Here is a 16,774-nt window from a genome sequence, read left to right on the forward strand (position 1 = left end):
ATGAGAGTTTTGCATTTTTTTGAGGATAATTATTAGGAACGTTTCTGCCCATCCATATATTTTTGTTAGTTGCACCCTCTCGAAACAAAGTCCAGTACTCAAATGCAGTGTTTGGGTTCTTGAGTACTGCTATTTTAAATCACAGCTAGAGAAAATTGTTTTACTCCACAAGCAAATTTCCCCTATCGGAAGCAATTGTCTAATCCGTCCGATATGTCTTTTGGACATCTTTACACCCACTTTTAAGATGCAAAGTAGTTATTACAGTGTTAATGTGAAGTGAATAAATAGGTGATGTCATCAGAAATGGGACCAAAAATTAGGTTTTGTAATTTGATTAAAAGTAATATTATCCATCGTAGCTCAGCTGGCAAATATGAAGGATTTTTCTGATTCCTATTGAAATGAGTGAACATTGTTATTTTTGTCTGTTTGTCACATTATCATCATATGTTGTTTTTTCAGTCTTAATATTAAATGCCTGATTCTTTTCTTCCAATCCATTGATTCATGAATTACTTTTCAACAGATCGAAAGAAGAAGATGAACAATTCAATTATAATTATTATTATAAGCCAGGATCAGAATTAATTAAAATCCACACATCAATTCAGCTCTAGAGGCTGTATTTCTGAGGGTTTTCGATAAAAAAAATACAAAAAAAAAAACATAGGTTAATAAATAATTACTTCATTAATAATAAGAGGTTTTTCATTGAAATGTACAAAATTGAATATAAACTGGAATTTGTCACTGATTTTTTTATTTTTATTGCTTCTTTGAAATCTGTTTTTTGTGTAAATATATATATATATATATATATATGTATATATATGCCATTAAGTAAGTCGCATTGTTATTATCATTATTATTATTAATAATATTGTTGTTGTTATTGTTATATTAGTATTATAATTATAGGATTATTATTATTATTGTTATTATTATTATTGTTGTTGTTGTTGCTATTGTTGTTATTATTATTATTATTGTTATATTATTATTATTAGTGTTATTATAGGATTATCATTATTATTATTATTATTATTGCTATTGTTGTTATTATTATTATATTATTATCATCACTATTATTATACAATTATTGTTGTCATTGATATTGATGCTATTGCTGTTGTTATTATTATCCTTATTATTGTACAATTATTATTATGATTATTATCATTATAACAGAGCACCATTGGAGGCACAGATAGTTGTGTGAATGCCGTATGACCAGGAGATGGAGCCAGAGTGTCACTTTAGACTGAGCGTGTTTTCCGCAGGTCACACTGAATTACAAAGTGGGTTCTTTGATGTTTGTCACCACGACGACCTCAAGTCACCGGTGGGAACCCCACGTTGTGAATAATCCCCCCCCCACACACACACACACACACACACATCTCACCAGTTGTTCACTTGCAAAAGGGTTAGATTTGTTTGCGCGGCGATCTGCCTCTTCTCGTCTTCTGTCGGGTACGGGTGCTGCAAGCAGAGACACACGGCGTCTTACTGACTTCCAGCAGGCGCTGGAAAATTCCACAAACGTGCATCCGGTCCTGGAATCTCACACACACACACACACACACACACACATCCACCTCTGCCTCACCATGAGATGCTGAAAGAGCCAGGAGCGCATGATATTGGTGGCTTGCTTGGGAAGGACGCCCCTCTTATTCTTGGACTTCTTGTCTTCGTTGTCCAGCAGGGACGACAGGTCCACGTTCACCTTGAAACAGGGAGGAGAAATTAAAAAAAGGTGAAAAAAAAAACAAAAAAAAACAATGAGGACGGAAGGGGTTCTTTATTGTTGCTACGGAAACGAAGAGTACCAATTACCTATATTTTTTTTTTCCTCCCTATGACAAGGGCAGAAACACCTCCTCAAGTGTCACCATGGTAACTGAATTTGAGTAATGATGCTTAAAATACAAAGAGGCGGGCGGCGTTGATGCGAAATCAGAGAAAAGGGTCAGCGGCGACCAAACCGACCAGAAACTCACACCTCGTCGTTTCAGAGCTTCTCCTTCTCTTTCTGTTTTATCCACTTCGAGCCCTCGGGCGAACGATCGTCCCGTACTTCAGGTGACACGTTTCCGTTTCAATGATTTTTACATCGATCTTACTTAAAAATAACCTGAATTCCATTCCCGCTTAAGAAAAAAATAAAAATAAAAAATCTCACGTGAAATCTTGGGAAGATTCAACAACGTGCGTTAGCCGGTAAGTTAACGCGCGGGTGGAAAATAGCAATCGGGGCGGAAGTGGAACTCGTAAAAGGTCAAAAACTAGGTCACGGTTTTGACAAGTTAAATCAAGAGATGAAGGATTGTTTAATAAATCCCTTTTTTTTTTTTTTTTTTGTGGGTGACGGGAAGAAAACGGCGCCGTCCGGACCCAACTATCGGTCAAACACGTTAATAAAACGCGTCACATCCCGTGATGAATGCGTGTCACCAAGTCCTCGCCGTCCGACTAAGACGGCGGAGGGATTTATGGAGGAGTGAAAGAGGAAATGCGGAGAAGAGGGTGAGACGGAGGCAGAAGATCGGCCGCGGCCGCCGATTGGACGGCGACCGCCGATGTTCGTCCGAAGGCCGACGGCAAAACCCGCATTCTGTTGTGTTTTGCTAAATCTAAAAACAGTTTCCCATTGTGTGTTCATCCCCGAAGGTCCGGGAGATTGACAATCATCACGCGGTGCAGGATGTGGAGCGAGGGAGGAGCGCCGGAGACGACGGCTCATTGTTTCAAACGGAAACCGTCGGTCATCACAGCTGTGACGCTCGGATGAGACTCCTTTTGTTATTCCGTTATTTTGTTATTCGCCAACCGACTGACTTCCTGTCCTCTTTCACTCCACACCTTCTACCCAGATCTTCAACGTCCCTCCTCTTTCCACGTCCGAACCGTCTTGATCTAGAACGTCTAACATGTCCTCTCCCTCCGATCCTCTCGATCTTCATCGCTCCCAAAGAGAACCTCGACATCGGGCGTGGCTAAAACGGCGATCGCGATCTAGCGGTCGATCGTGAAGGTAGTGTGTGTCGGCATCAAAACATCAGCCTCTCATCCTCACGATGAAATTTGTCACCTGACTGACAGTCGGTCGGTCCAATCTGACCTTTTCTGACACAGCGCATGTGCACATGCTCTAGCAAGCTAGCGAGTTAGCCTCCGATTTATCCTCTAAACTTATGTTAAGGGTCAATTTGACCCATTGGGTCAATGGGTGAAATGGGTCAAATTGACCCTTAACATAATATGAGGGTTAAAAGTATCATTTCCATACGAAATGGGAGGTGGACTTTTTTTTTACTCTCATTTTCAAAGTGCGCTTGCCTCATCTGCAGGTCTGCCCTCGCTATACCGAAAAAGGGGAATGTGGAACGGCATTTTTGGGCCGTTCATAACAACTAGAAAACTGACTTCCCTCTGAAAAGTGAGCCGAGAAGGAGAAAGGTGAAGGAACTTAAATCCCAGCAGTCATTTTTCACACAGGTAACTTCAACTACGCTGCTGACTCCATTCAAGTCATCAGAATAAGGTATTTACCAAAAAAGCTAGCAAAATGCAAAATGAGGAAAAAAAGTGAACAAACGTCAGATGGAAAGTTTTTTTCGAAGGGTGGATTCAGGTTTATTATTCATGTCACAATATACAGGACTGACTCAGAAAATTAGAATATTGTGATAAAAGTTCTTTATCTTCTGTAATGCAATTAAAAAAAACAAAAATTCCTTTTTCATGATATTCTAATATTTGGAGATAGGGTTTTTGAGTTTTATTAAGAAGTAAGCCATAATCAGCAATATTAAAATAACGAAAGGCTTGCGATATTTCAGTTGATTTGTAATGAATCCAGAATGTATGACATTTTTGTTTTTGTAACTGCGTTACGGAAGATAAAGAACTTTATCACAATATTCTAATTTTCTGAGACAGTCCTGTAGTGTGCCATAAGGGTTCATGCAGTTCTGCAAGAACTGAAGTATACTCAGTAGATACATAAATAACTACATATTCCGTATATTTAGTGACGGTAGATCGTTTTCACATGGTCATTTGAAAAGTAGCTCACAAGGTGAAAAAGTGTGGGCACCCCTGCTCTACATCTTCATCTCCGGTGCCTCCAGCTCTGCTTCCTGTCTCCACCGTGTCTCAAAACCAGACAAAACCGCTGCTCTCGCCTCCATCTCGTCCACTTTTCTTTGCCCTTTATTGCCCATCGTTCTAAAGTTTTGGCCCTAAGTACTTAAAATCCTCCACCTTCCTCATCTCCACTTCCTGTAACCTCACCTCTCCATTTGGGTTCCTCTCATTCGCACCCAGCGTTGTCGTGGCAAACCTCCATCCTTCTCCGTTCCGAGGCGAACATCACAATGTCATCTGCAAACAACTTACGCTTTGCGATTCCCCGTCTAAACTCATCCGTCGGCCCGTCGATCACCGAATCGAACGGGCCCGGAGCTGCTCCCCGATCAACTCCTCCATCACACTATTCATTGATTTTACATCGGTTTCAATTTCTAAAATGGATTGTTTGCACACATATTAATAAAAACAATCTGTTCATTCAAACGTTTGATACACATCCTTCCTTGCCACAGAGCTCCGCGCAGCTCCAAAAATATTTAAAAACAGATTAATGAGCTGCTATGTAGCGCCGGGTGACATGTTCCTTCATAAACCATGAACACACACATTCTGGTTTTGGTTTTATTTTATTTTTTTGTCCATCCCACATGCGGTATCCCGCTGCCAGGAAACACTCACGAGAACATCTAATGCAAATTAATTTGCAAGTGAATACAGACGATTGGAAATGACTTTTTTATTTATTTTATTTTTTTTAGCAAGAACCAATTGGTCTTGAGTGCGTGTGGCGACAACAAGGTAGGAAAAGCAGAAAACAAATTGTTGATTTGTTGAGAAAAGATGTGGAGAATAATGGAACATTAGCGGAACGGCCCTCTCGTTCGTGGATTTGTAAAAAAAAAAAAAAATGTATTCACACAAATATGATGCTGCTGGGAAAAACGAGGTGGATTTTGATGCGCTATCTGCTTGTTGTCCCGCTCTCCAGCTGGGTTTAATTGTCGGAAGTTTACTTTTATCACCGTACCGACTCTTTTCTCTTAAACAGCCAAAGAAGCCTTTACAACACACAAATTACAAAACGGGAAGGGATTCCTAGAGTCAATGGCTTCTGATCCAATGTCTTGTCCTGATACCCCAAAATTCTTTTTGCTCATTTTTTGGGCTAATGTTATCGCAGGCTGCGAAAAAAGCAGGGATATTTGGGGTTTGTGCAGGATACTGGCAGCTCAGCCTACTCATTCTTGGACAGCAAATTCATTTGAACCAATGAATATGATATCAATCCCATTGATCCGTTCTCCCGTCACATCAACATACTTTTTTCAAACCTTGTTAACATCGTCACTTCCTTCCCCCACATCAGCCACCTTTAGCACATCTTTGCTCTTTAGCATAGCACAACCTAGCCATGTCATAGCGCTTGCGAGATCAGTAGCACGTTTAGCTATTATCCACTGTTATACGCTTCTTAACATGACTATCATTGGCACTTTTCTAAATTAACACAAAAAAACACAAAACAAAGCATATTACTACGAGAACGCAACATAGGACGATGTAAACACTAGCATAGCACAACCTAGCCATGTCATAGCGGTTGCGAGATCAGTAGCACGTTTAGCTATTTAATCCAGTTATACGCTTCTTGACACGACTATCACTGGCACTTTTCTAATTTAACACAAAACAAAGCATATTATGACGAGAACGCAACAAAAGACGATGTAAACACTAGCATAGCACAACCTAGCCATGTCATAGCGCTTGCGAGATCAGTAGCACGTTTAGCTATTATCCAGTTATACGCTTCTTGACACTACTATCACTGGCACTTTTCTAATTAAACACAAAAAAAAACACAAAACAAAGCATATTATGACGAGAACACAACAAAAGACGATGTAAACATGCAAGACCGCCGCTACGCTACAACACCAAATGGCCGACAGGGCGTGAATTTGTTGGTTTGTTCGCGCTGCGATTCACAATTTGTTCGGAAACTCTTTCGGTGAGCGTGGATTGAGGAGTTCGCCGGCCGAGCTTCCGCCGTAACGGGTCGGGGGGACAAATACCGTATGCATTCCTCGTGGGTCGGGTGTATAAATAAGACGGTCCACACCTGGACGCTTACTGAATGCACACGGCTTGTGCTAAATGTGTGTGTATAAACACAGTCTTCATGTCACGGGGAGATAATCTTAGATTTCTTCTCGCAGGCGGGCCATACGACACAATAGCATCAATTACCAAAGCCCTTTTCTACACGATCGGCACAAAGAAATACACACACAGTGTTCGACTCCTCGTTTTTCCATGACGGCACATTCGGAAATATCCAAAGCATGAAACGCGTCCTATTTTTTTCATTAGAGAACCATTAAACAATCAAGTTTTCAACATATTTATCCCAATGAGGAATCCATTTGTGAATATGGAAACCCACCAGCGGGGGGGGGGGGGGGGGCACACATATTGTATGATGCTTTAAATCGGTTAAGCGCATGTGAAAAATGCAGGTCTCCGAAAGAAGATGATATTCATCACTTTATGCAGCGGCTAGTCGTGAAAACAAGATGGTCCGTCGTAAAGATAAATAACAGATAAACCTGCATGAATTCAAAGGCGAAAGCAGAGCCCTCGTAACCCACACAATGCCCATAAATAAACATCCACGCAGACTTAGATTCCCCCCTCAGACTCCTCGCACAAAACAAGACTCATTACAGTTGCAGCTGCGCGTCACGTGGGAAGCCCTTCCTCCCTCAGCCCTGGGAGGATGCATGTTCCGGTGGAAAAAAAAAAAGGAAGGATGAATTAATTGGCAGAGCCGAGCTCGAGAGCGTGATTACTCGGGGCTTGTCGGCAAAGTAGCGACGGGACCGGGTTCAATTCCCAGTCCGTGTGTATCGCCCTGCCTCGACCCGCTCGCGGCCGCTCACCGAGGCCTCGTCCGACTGTCAAACACGGAAACACCCGCCTGGAAATGAGCTCCTCTGCGGGGCGATGCTGCCGCCGCTGCACGGTGAGCGCCGGGAACCCCCCCTTCCATTTTTTTATTCATATCAAAAGGCGAGTATTGAGAATATCAAGCCCTCGGCGGCCCCTTCTTCAGCGCCGCGCTGCTGTTTTTGCGACCTCGCCGTTGTTAAATCGCTGCCTTTCAGCCGTCCGCATCTGCGGAACCGGTCCCGGTGCTGCTAAGAATCAATACAATACCCGGATTCTATTTAATATAAATGCAGAAGCAAGTTGGCAGCAAGTTAGGCTATGCAGTGTGTGTGTACGTGTGTGTGTGTCTCTGTCAAAAAAACAAACAAAAAAAAAAAAAAAACCCTCACTAACCCAAGCTTACTGTTCTGTATATTTCCTGTGCATCGTGTATTTGCAAGTGTATTTGCAGTCCCTATGTCCTCTATTGTAAGTCGCTTTGGATAAAAGCGTCTGCCAGATGCAATGTAATGTAATGTAATGTAATGCAGAAAGGACTAAAATAGACTTTCAGTGAGGAAAATAACACTTTGTGACGTTGAAATCGTGAAAAAAATCAGTTTTAGTGTATTACTGCAGCTTCACTCTGTGTTAGACATGCAAAAACGTCATTGTGTACTGTTTTTAGTTGTTTCTTGGCAGCGCAAAAATATTTTCCATTGATTATCACTTGATTATTCTTATTTCACTCACATTCCTTTTTAAGCAACTGCGGGTTTTGAGAATGGTTTTGTGTGGAGACTCCATGTTCTCCCCGGCTGGGTCATCACAAGATACGATACACATAAAAATAAAAAAATAAAGCTCATTTGTTTACAGTACATATCAGACTCATCTGACATTTTTTTTTTGAAAAATGGTTTTTGAAGGTTCTAACGTTTGCTTGCATTTCATGCACAAACCGCTTCTTCCCTTGTAGCTTCACGTCCAGCTCATTCGTGTGTGTCGGTATGTCCACAGTTAAGGCTAAATCACAAAGCTAATGTGACTTGGCTCCAAAATAGTAGCTCCAAAAATGAAATAATCTCTCGTTTGAGCTCCCACATTCATTGATCCAATCATTCAATCATTCACATCAAGTATGAATTCTGTACCGATCTTTGGCGGGCCGGATTGAAAAGTCCAACGGGCCGGATGTGGCCCGCGGGCCGTAGTTTGCCCGCCCCTGACGTAGATCATGACTGAATGGATCGAAAAGCTACACTGACTTCTCCTTCGCCTCTTTTCCTTGCCGTCAACAACTCCGACCGCCGACCGATCATACGCCGACTACATCCAACATCTTTTAATCTGTAAATCTGCATCCTGTGAGTAAAGACCCGACAAGAACACGGGGAGCGCCTGACATTCTGGATGTTCGGAGCAGGGTTTCTTACGGCCTGGGTCGCTCTGTTTGCTTTCTTTTTGCTGCAGCAAAAAGAAAAGTCATAAAGGTTTGGGTTGTCAACAGTCCTCTGATGTACCTGTAAGACTTTAATAACACGAGCACATGTGAGAAAAAGACGCCGGGAATTACTTTGAGAGCTTCGGAAACCCCTCGCGGCAGCAACAATATATCAACCGCACGTAGAAAAATATACATCTACAAAATCCAGACGTGCGATTCCACGGCAAATCAAAATCCTTTTACTGAGCGTCCATCTTTAGCTCCAGCGTGACACAATTATCTCAGAATTAAATCAAACTTTTTTCTGGTTTTCTACCTCACCTGTTTTGCATGAATTAATAATAATTGATTTTTTTTTTTTTTTTTTTTTTTTTGCTCGGACCAGCAGACGGTCGAACAATACACGATTTTTTTGCAGGAAAGTTTCACACACCTGGAAAACGTATGTTTTGTCATGAAAACATATAAAAAGTCTAAAACGTAGACTGTGAAGCCATCCAAAGAGGGCAGCGAAAAATAACTTTAAAAAGACTAAAAAAAAAAAAAAGAAAATAAAGACAATAAATAAAGCGATAATAAAAAACTTAATTGAGAGATGAGGATAAAAGTAAGATGATAGCCAAGTCGACGTGAGAGCAAAACTAATTTTAAATTAAATAAATACATATCAAATAGATAATAAATAAATAAAATTCAATTTAATTTTAAATATACAAAATACGCTAAATTGTGACACAATGCACGTTCGTACAGTGACATTTAAATTGCTTTTTATAAAACCAAGATGCCGAATATCCAAATATGACCGTTAATATCAAAAACAGACAAAAAGCTCCTCGCAGGCTTACATATTACACCTGGCCTTCCAGTGGCTCTTCTTGCAAACATCTCATCGCCTGGGAGGAGTGTAATGCCGCTCATGATATATTTATCCTATTAATGCAGAGTGAACTTACTTATAATATCCATAATTCTGTACATTAATAAAATACAATTAAAAAAAACATATACATACCTAATATATTTAATATAAATATACATATTTATACATATTTATATTTACATATATATATATTTTTTTTATTTATTATTATTATTATTTTTTTTATTATTTTTTATTTATTTATTTTCAAAACAATAAAGGGAACACAATGTAACTCCAAGTGAATCCCAATCGTGTGAAATCAAAGTGTCCACTTAGGAAGCAACGCTGATTCATTTTGACTTGTTTTAAGGACATTAAATCACAGTAGGATCAGCCTGTGGTGTGTTTTTCTACTTTAATTTTAAGTGTGACTCTAAATCCAGACCTCCATTGGTTCATATATTTGCTTTCTATTGATAATTTTTGTGTAATTTTGTTGTCATTCGACTGTGTAAAAAGAACAAAGTATTTAATAAGAATACTTCATTCATTCAGATCAAGGATGTGTTATTTTAGTGTTCCCTTTACTTTTCTGAGCAGTGCATACTTTTATTTTTTTATCATAACATAATTTTGTATTTTTATTTACTGATTTCATTTTTTTTAATTATTTCATTCTTCGATGTTCACAATTTGATGCTGCTACCATATCATATAACATTTATTTACTGATGTTCATAATTTGATGCCGCTACCCCACCCACCCTTCAATCGACCCTCTGGGACAAATAAATTTTTTTCTGATTCTAAAATATTTAGCCTGCTAGAGATCTGGAGTGGATCTATATCTACGCATCAGACTCCGATTCCACACAAATGTTGGCTGGGATGGTCTCGCCTGAACCATACATGGGGTTTCATAAAAGCATTTTCTAATTTTTTTTTTTTTTCGTTTCAATAAGTCTTTATAACTTCCATGTTAATTCATCCTCCGGGACGCAAGGGATGTTCCAGTTTGTTCTTTGCTATGTAATTCAACTGACATAAAACAGATAAGCAGTACATTAATCTACGTGACATCTATGCATTCCCTTTCAGGGCCAATTAAGGGAAACAGGAAATTTAAAATATATTAAAACCACCGGCGTATCTTTCTGCGAGTCACAAATCCAATTCCTGGAAATCATGAAGTTGGAATTTTTTTTTTTTTTTTTTAATAAATGATTGCGGTCGCCGCGTCCACAGAGTGAAACACATCTGCAGCTTCTCTCCATTCAAAACAACAGAAAAACACCAAAGTGAGAATAACGCGTTGGGGTGAAATATTGGGCATATTCCATCCGTCCAACAAGTCAGTTTTTCTTGATGCACTTGAATTCCCAGTTAAATCTGCCGGGATAACATCTGGGACATTTTTTATGTGTGTGTGTGTGTGTGTGTGTGTGTGTGTGTATGCATGTCAGCAGGGGGGTTGTGTTTCAAACAGAGACAATGAGAAGACACCCCGGGAGGGGGATGGCGACAGCCGACGAAGAGTGTGTATCATCATTATTATCATCATCATCATCATCATCATGGCCTTACCTGTGAGTTTTGGATCTGGATGGCTCCCGGCGGCAGCGCCTGCGTTAACACTTGCCCTTGCGATGTCACCATGGCAACCGGCTGGTACAGGGTCCCACCTGACGGGGCAATTTTCAACCGTGAGCATCGATGGCGGGGCGGGCGGGGAGGTTTTTGGAGGAGAGTCGACGCGGCCCGGCACCGGCGCGCTGTTATTAAATTCTTGCGGGCACGAAAAAACAAAGGCGGTCGAGAGACGGAATTAAATTCAAGGTGTGTTAATGTCTTTTAACCCGAGGAGGGAAAAAAAAAGGAGGAGTGTTTGTGCTGTTGGCTTAATTAGCCTTGATCAAGACGGTCTTATCACAGTCTGTTTGAGCTCCTCGGCATCGACTGATCAAAGGCTGAGACATTGATTTATTTTAGGTTAAAAGGGATTTCCAGAGGGCAGGATTAACATTTCACTATACAGGCTTGACATTATAAGAATCTATCATCCGAGCGCTCTGTGAAGTATAATTGCCGCGCTCTCTGATACGTTCGTACACAAAAACCGTGTCGCGGCACTCCAGCTCCGCATCCGGACGTGGAAACGCTACAAAAAGCACTTAGACGTTACAGTTCGGTCTCCGGCGCTCTGGAAGAGGCCGGTCAAAACAATCGTTTTTCAATATGCGACGGGTTTCACACTGTGCACGGTTATGAGATACAATTTTAAATCAAAAAATTGGATTTCCCTGCCAAAAAAAATAACAGGAATGGAGACCATAAAGGATTTTTCGCAGCCCTCCAGGCTTCCCGCACACAGCTCAGGGACATGAGTGCTGGAAAATAATTTTCAATGGGGTTCTTTTGTTAGAAACTGTACAAAAACGCAAATCAAACCTTTGCTTACTTCCAGCGTCATATTCCAAAGTCAGCCTGTTGCACAAACTGAGGTGTGGCTTCATTTTTAGTCAAGAGAACAAGTCGTACTATGGAAGGACTTTCTTATTTCCATGTATCTTAGATACCGGGGGAAAGTGAAAGTGAAAGTGAAAGTGAAATCTGGATTTCACTTGCTAACAGTGACGGTAAAGGGCTCGCCGCAACTTCCAGTCCTCTTTCCCTCCATCCATAAACCTCCTCTCTAGTCCTTCTCTAAACCTCCATCCTTGTAGCTCCAACCTCAGCATCCTCCAACCCAGATCTTCACCATCCCTCATCCGTCCATGTTCAAATCTCAGGCTGACTGTATCGTCCGATAATGATCATGTCACTTGAAAGTATTTGCCCGGTAACTGTTGTATATTATTATTATTCATACGGCTTATTAATACATTTTATTAGTTATAAGAAACATATAAAACGGCAACATTAATTATCTAAATAAATAATTGAATAATTTAATGGACTGCTTATTATTATTATTAAAAATAAATTATATATAAATATATATAAATACACACACACACACACACACACATATATATATCTATATATATATATATCATATTTTTATTAAAGTAGGATTATATTATTATATTAAAATCCATGATATAATAATAATAATAATAATAATAATAAATCATGTGAATTTCTGTCTATCCATCCTTTCATTGTTATTAAAATGAACATATACAATTCTATACTGCCTATTTTTATTAACGGAAAGCTGCCAAACCAGACCAACACAACCTCGGACAACATGCCCATGCTTACAAATGTGGTAAAATGCGGAAAAGCAACTTTAAATTCCTAAAGTGGAGGAAATTGTTTGTATTTCACAACTCGCTTATTGCAATCTGCGATTCTGATACAAATCCAGGGAGCCCTCTGGAGCCTCTGGTCTCACAGCTGTTTGCTTCCTGATGCGGACACTCAGTGTATGGATGTAGGGGAGATGGACGGCTACGACGGTCACACACACACACACGCACACACACACACACACACACGCTTTGGGATACAAATGGCTTCCACTAATCTCTCAGTCGCACGACTTCACTTCTCTTTCTGTTGATCTAACTGGAGCAGATCAGTATGTGTGTGTGTGTGTGTGTGTGTGTGTGTGTGTGTGTGTGTGTGTGTGTGTGCGCAGATTAATGGCTAAATATTTTTTCAACTTTCTCAGCATGATGTGTTGTTTTTCTTGTTCACTCAGGATGTTTCTTATGGGATTGGACTCAACCCCACCCTATGAGTGGACAGCTTAGTGCAAAAAAACAAGCAAATATTAATAATATATAAATACTAAATATAAAAATATAAATATGTAAATATATACATTTATTTACATATGGATTATATAAATATGTAAATATATACATTTATTTATATATAGATTATAAAAACATATGAATATGTAAATGTATATTTATTTACATATAAATTATGTAAATATATAAATATATATATATTTACAAATAAATTATGCAAATACATCAATATGTTAATACATATTTATTTACATATAAATTATGTAAATATATACATTTATTTACAAATAAATGATGTAAATATATAAATATATACATTTATTTACAAATAAATGATGTAAATATATACATATGTTAATATATATTTATTTACATATAGATTATGTAAATATATAAATATTGAATAAATAAATGTTAATAAATTGTTGAAATAAAATTTCAGCTATTACCACGGAACTTTTAGCACTGCTGTTATTATTAGGAATTTTAGGATTTTTTTTTTTCTTGCAACTGCACCTGCGCACTACTGTAACTTTTCAAATCAAAACCTCACCATATTACCTCAGCATAACTCTTGTTGTTTTCTGTAACGAATTCTTTATCATTTTTTTGCACTTTTGCACCGCGTGTCATCGAGTGACACTATTTCGACCTTGTATCGAAGATAAAGTCGACGTTAACAAGCGCCGCTCTTTCTACCCTTGCTTGTGCTGATTTGGCGCCATATAAATCAGATTTAAATGACTTCACTTGTATATTCATCGGAAATATTTCATTTTGAACATGTAACCGCGCGCGCTCACCTGATACTACTTGTGAGTTAATGGTAGTCATTGCAACGTTGCCCTGTTGCAGACCTCCGGCAGGCACCACGATTCCTGATGGGTTCACAGAGTTGGAGACAGAGGTCATGGACGGAGACGAGGTCTGAATTAGTTCCTGGGAGGCGGGCAAACGGAGAGAAATGCTGTTCAGGAAATACGACCAGGTATTTCTTTGCGTGTCCCGATGCGACGAGGAGAAAAAGTCGCGCGACGATTGTCGGTCGGCTATTTGGGAGGGACGCCCGAGCTGACCTGCTGCATACTGAGACTGGTGTGAGACGGAGAATAGGGTCCTCCGAGGTCGTTGCGGAGGAGGTTGTCGCTGTGCATCTTGGTCTTGAGGCAGGTGATGTAGCGGTTGCAGAAATCTTTACAAAGCTCATTGACCTTCTCCAGTTCCAGTAGGTGGATCCGCAAAACTTGAATAGCCTTCACCATCTTGGGGGGGAAAAAAAAAAGAAAAAAAAAGAGGGAAACTATTGAAATGAAAAAAAATTACAGGAAAAGGTTACATTCAAAATGTAATTTTTTTTACCTTGAACTATTAGTGCCATTGACGTGCTTTAATGGGATTTAAAGAGGATCAATTGATAGGCTGTGGATGGACTTTCTGAATTTGCGGCGCTTCAAAGAAAGTAAACTTTCGCTATGGAAGGCCACGTGCTGTTTATTTTCCTCCCTCTTCATCTTTTTTTTTTTTCCTCCCGGCGTTTCCACGTCTTTGTCTCACCGTTCACCCCCTTTCTTTTCAAGGACGAGCATCCGCGCTTCAGCTCCATCCATTGTTTTACACATAATGAGCTTTAGTCACACATTTCTCATTGCTTGAATCTGTAAGTAAATAAATCAAATATATCATGTAGATATACGAACCTTAACAATAGCAATAAACAACAACGCTAATTAATTTTGATGTTTTTAATACTGCTGGGATGGGCTCCAGAACGCTGTACATTGTGTTTTTCCACTTTATGTCGAAAAATAATACACATACACCAGAGATCTGCTGCTAACAAAGATCCATCCGAGAAAATTACTTAATCTTGCAGCCGCGAGATATTTTTTAATCTTATCAGAGCAAACAAATACAACTGGAAACATTAAACCAGTCATTGATCACTGTTTGTTACAATAAATAAACGTGATAAAAGTTTTTTTAAATAATAATAATAATAATAATAATAATAATAGCAATAATAATAATTATAATAATAATAATAATAGTGATAATACTACTAATAATGATGATAGTAATAATAATAATCATAATAAAATAGTAGCAATAATGATGATAATAATAATAATAATAATAATAATAATAATAATAATAATAATAATAATTATTATTATTATTATTATTATTACTATTATTATTTATTCTTCATCGATCCATCACGGGGAGCGTTTTCCTTGCGCTTTTCTGCAGAATGTTCATAGGCAGAATGAAACCTGCCGTTAATAATCAGGATTTGCATTTTAAAGCACTTTTTCTGCCTTTTTGATACACGCGATATGTCGAATTTAGGCCACTAAATGACCATGCTGGCGCAGACTGGACCGAACGGTCGAATGTCAGCAAGACCGGAGGAGATGATGATGATTTACTTCAGGTTGAAGATGGACACGCCGGCACATCCTCTACGGATCAGCACTACAGTGGTGGAGACGGTTGAGAACTATAGTTTCCTGGGTGTCGTGATTGACAACAGACTGGACTGGAAATCAGGAAAGGAATGAGCAGATTGTACTTCCTGATCATTTAATTCATGCAGCAAGATGCTGGAGATCATTTATCTTTTCTGCAGGATGGAGAACTTTTGAGAAGGTGGTGCAAAAGGAGGGCGCTCAAGAGACCGGATAGACAACGGAGCAGCTTCTCCAGCAGTTCGACCTGCTGTCGGAAGGGAAAGATACAGGAAATATTTCCTACCTCATTCCCTAACCCAGTAAAAAACTCAGTTATTGCACTACTTGCACAATCTCACAACTTTACCCCGTTCACGTCGCGCCCTAACAGTCTTTTTTATCCTTGTTTGTCCCCAGCCTGCACACATCCTGTCTATTTTTGTTTATTTATTTTTTCATTGCTATAAAAAAATGATAATACAAAAAAAATGTTACCAATTATATTGTCTTTTCATTCTGGTTGTGTATTTTTCAACCTCATCCTTCCTTTATGTTGTCCATTATTATCCCTGATGTTGCTGTCGTTTATCTATTTGTGGATATCTGTCTATCATATGTGTCTCTATTTATATTTATATTCATATTTTATTTTTTGAAATTATAACTGTTGACAAAGGAATTTCCCTGATGGGGATCAATAACGTTTATTTTGCTTCACATTGCCGTTTTGCTCATTATTTAAGCCTGTATATTGGTAAATATGAGAGATTTTATTTTAGATCATACTTAACACTTTTACACTTCAGAGTTTATACATTTTATTGTTTTTTTTGTATGGATGTATCTTGTCTTTTCACTGTATGTATCATTAAAGTACATCTCATCTCAAAGATTACAATGAACAAAAAACGATTGCAAATCTGTTTGTAATAATAAGATTAAATTAAGTAAAACAAAATTAAATTGAATGAGAAAATAAAGGTCTCTGTTGTTTTGTTCGCAAAAACGGTGTCTCATCTTGAGATTTTGATTAAAGGTGTCAATGTTTAATATCAAAATTTTAGCATTGTATTGTTTTTTGACCCAAATAAACAAATTTATTTATTCGCTTATTTTATCAAAAAAGCCCGTCGGCTTCGCCAAAAAGCCCGTCGGCGGCTCATCGCAAAAAGGGAATAACTGCAACACGACCCTTCCTCATTAATGCACGGCGGACACG

General features: G+C 38.9%; 1 protein-coding gene across 4 annotated transcripts in view; it reads right to left on the minus strand.

Moving 5' to 3' along the window:
• Nucleotides 1-16,774, minus strand: part of LOC147226660 (homeobox protein PKNOX2-like) — a 154,658-nt gene that overhangs the window by 5,508 nt on the left and 132,376 nt on the right. For all 4 annotated transcript variants that reach the window (XM_086160963.1, XM_086160960.1, XM_086160964.1 and 1 more), the window contains 5 exons: nt 14,182-14,367; nt 13,909-14,044; nt 10,929-11,026; nt 1,613-1,732; nt 1,409-1,485 (listed from right to left, as the gene is read on the minus strand). In XM_086160963.1, coding sequence (XP_086017089.1) covers nt 1,409-1,485; nt 1,613-1,732; nt 10,929-11,026; nt 13,909-14,044; nt 14,182-14,367 — 617 coding nt within the window. The remainder of the gene's footprint in view (nt 1-1,408; nt 1,486-1,612; nt 1,733-10,928; nt 11,027-13,908; nt 14,045-14,181; nt 14,368-16,774) is intronic.

This window comes from Fistularia commersonii, chromosome 15 (genome assembly GCF_037954325.1).
Source record: "Fistularia commersonii isolate RoL2024-O1a breed Wild chromosome 15, RoL_Fcom_v1.0, whole genome shotgun sequence".
Taxonomy (NCBI): Eukaryota; Metazoa; Chordata; class Actinopteri; order Syngnathiformes; family Fistulariidae; genus Fistularia; species Fistularia commersonii.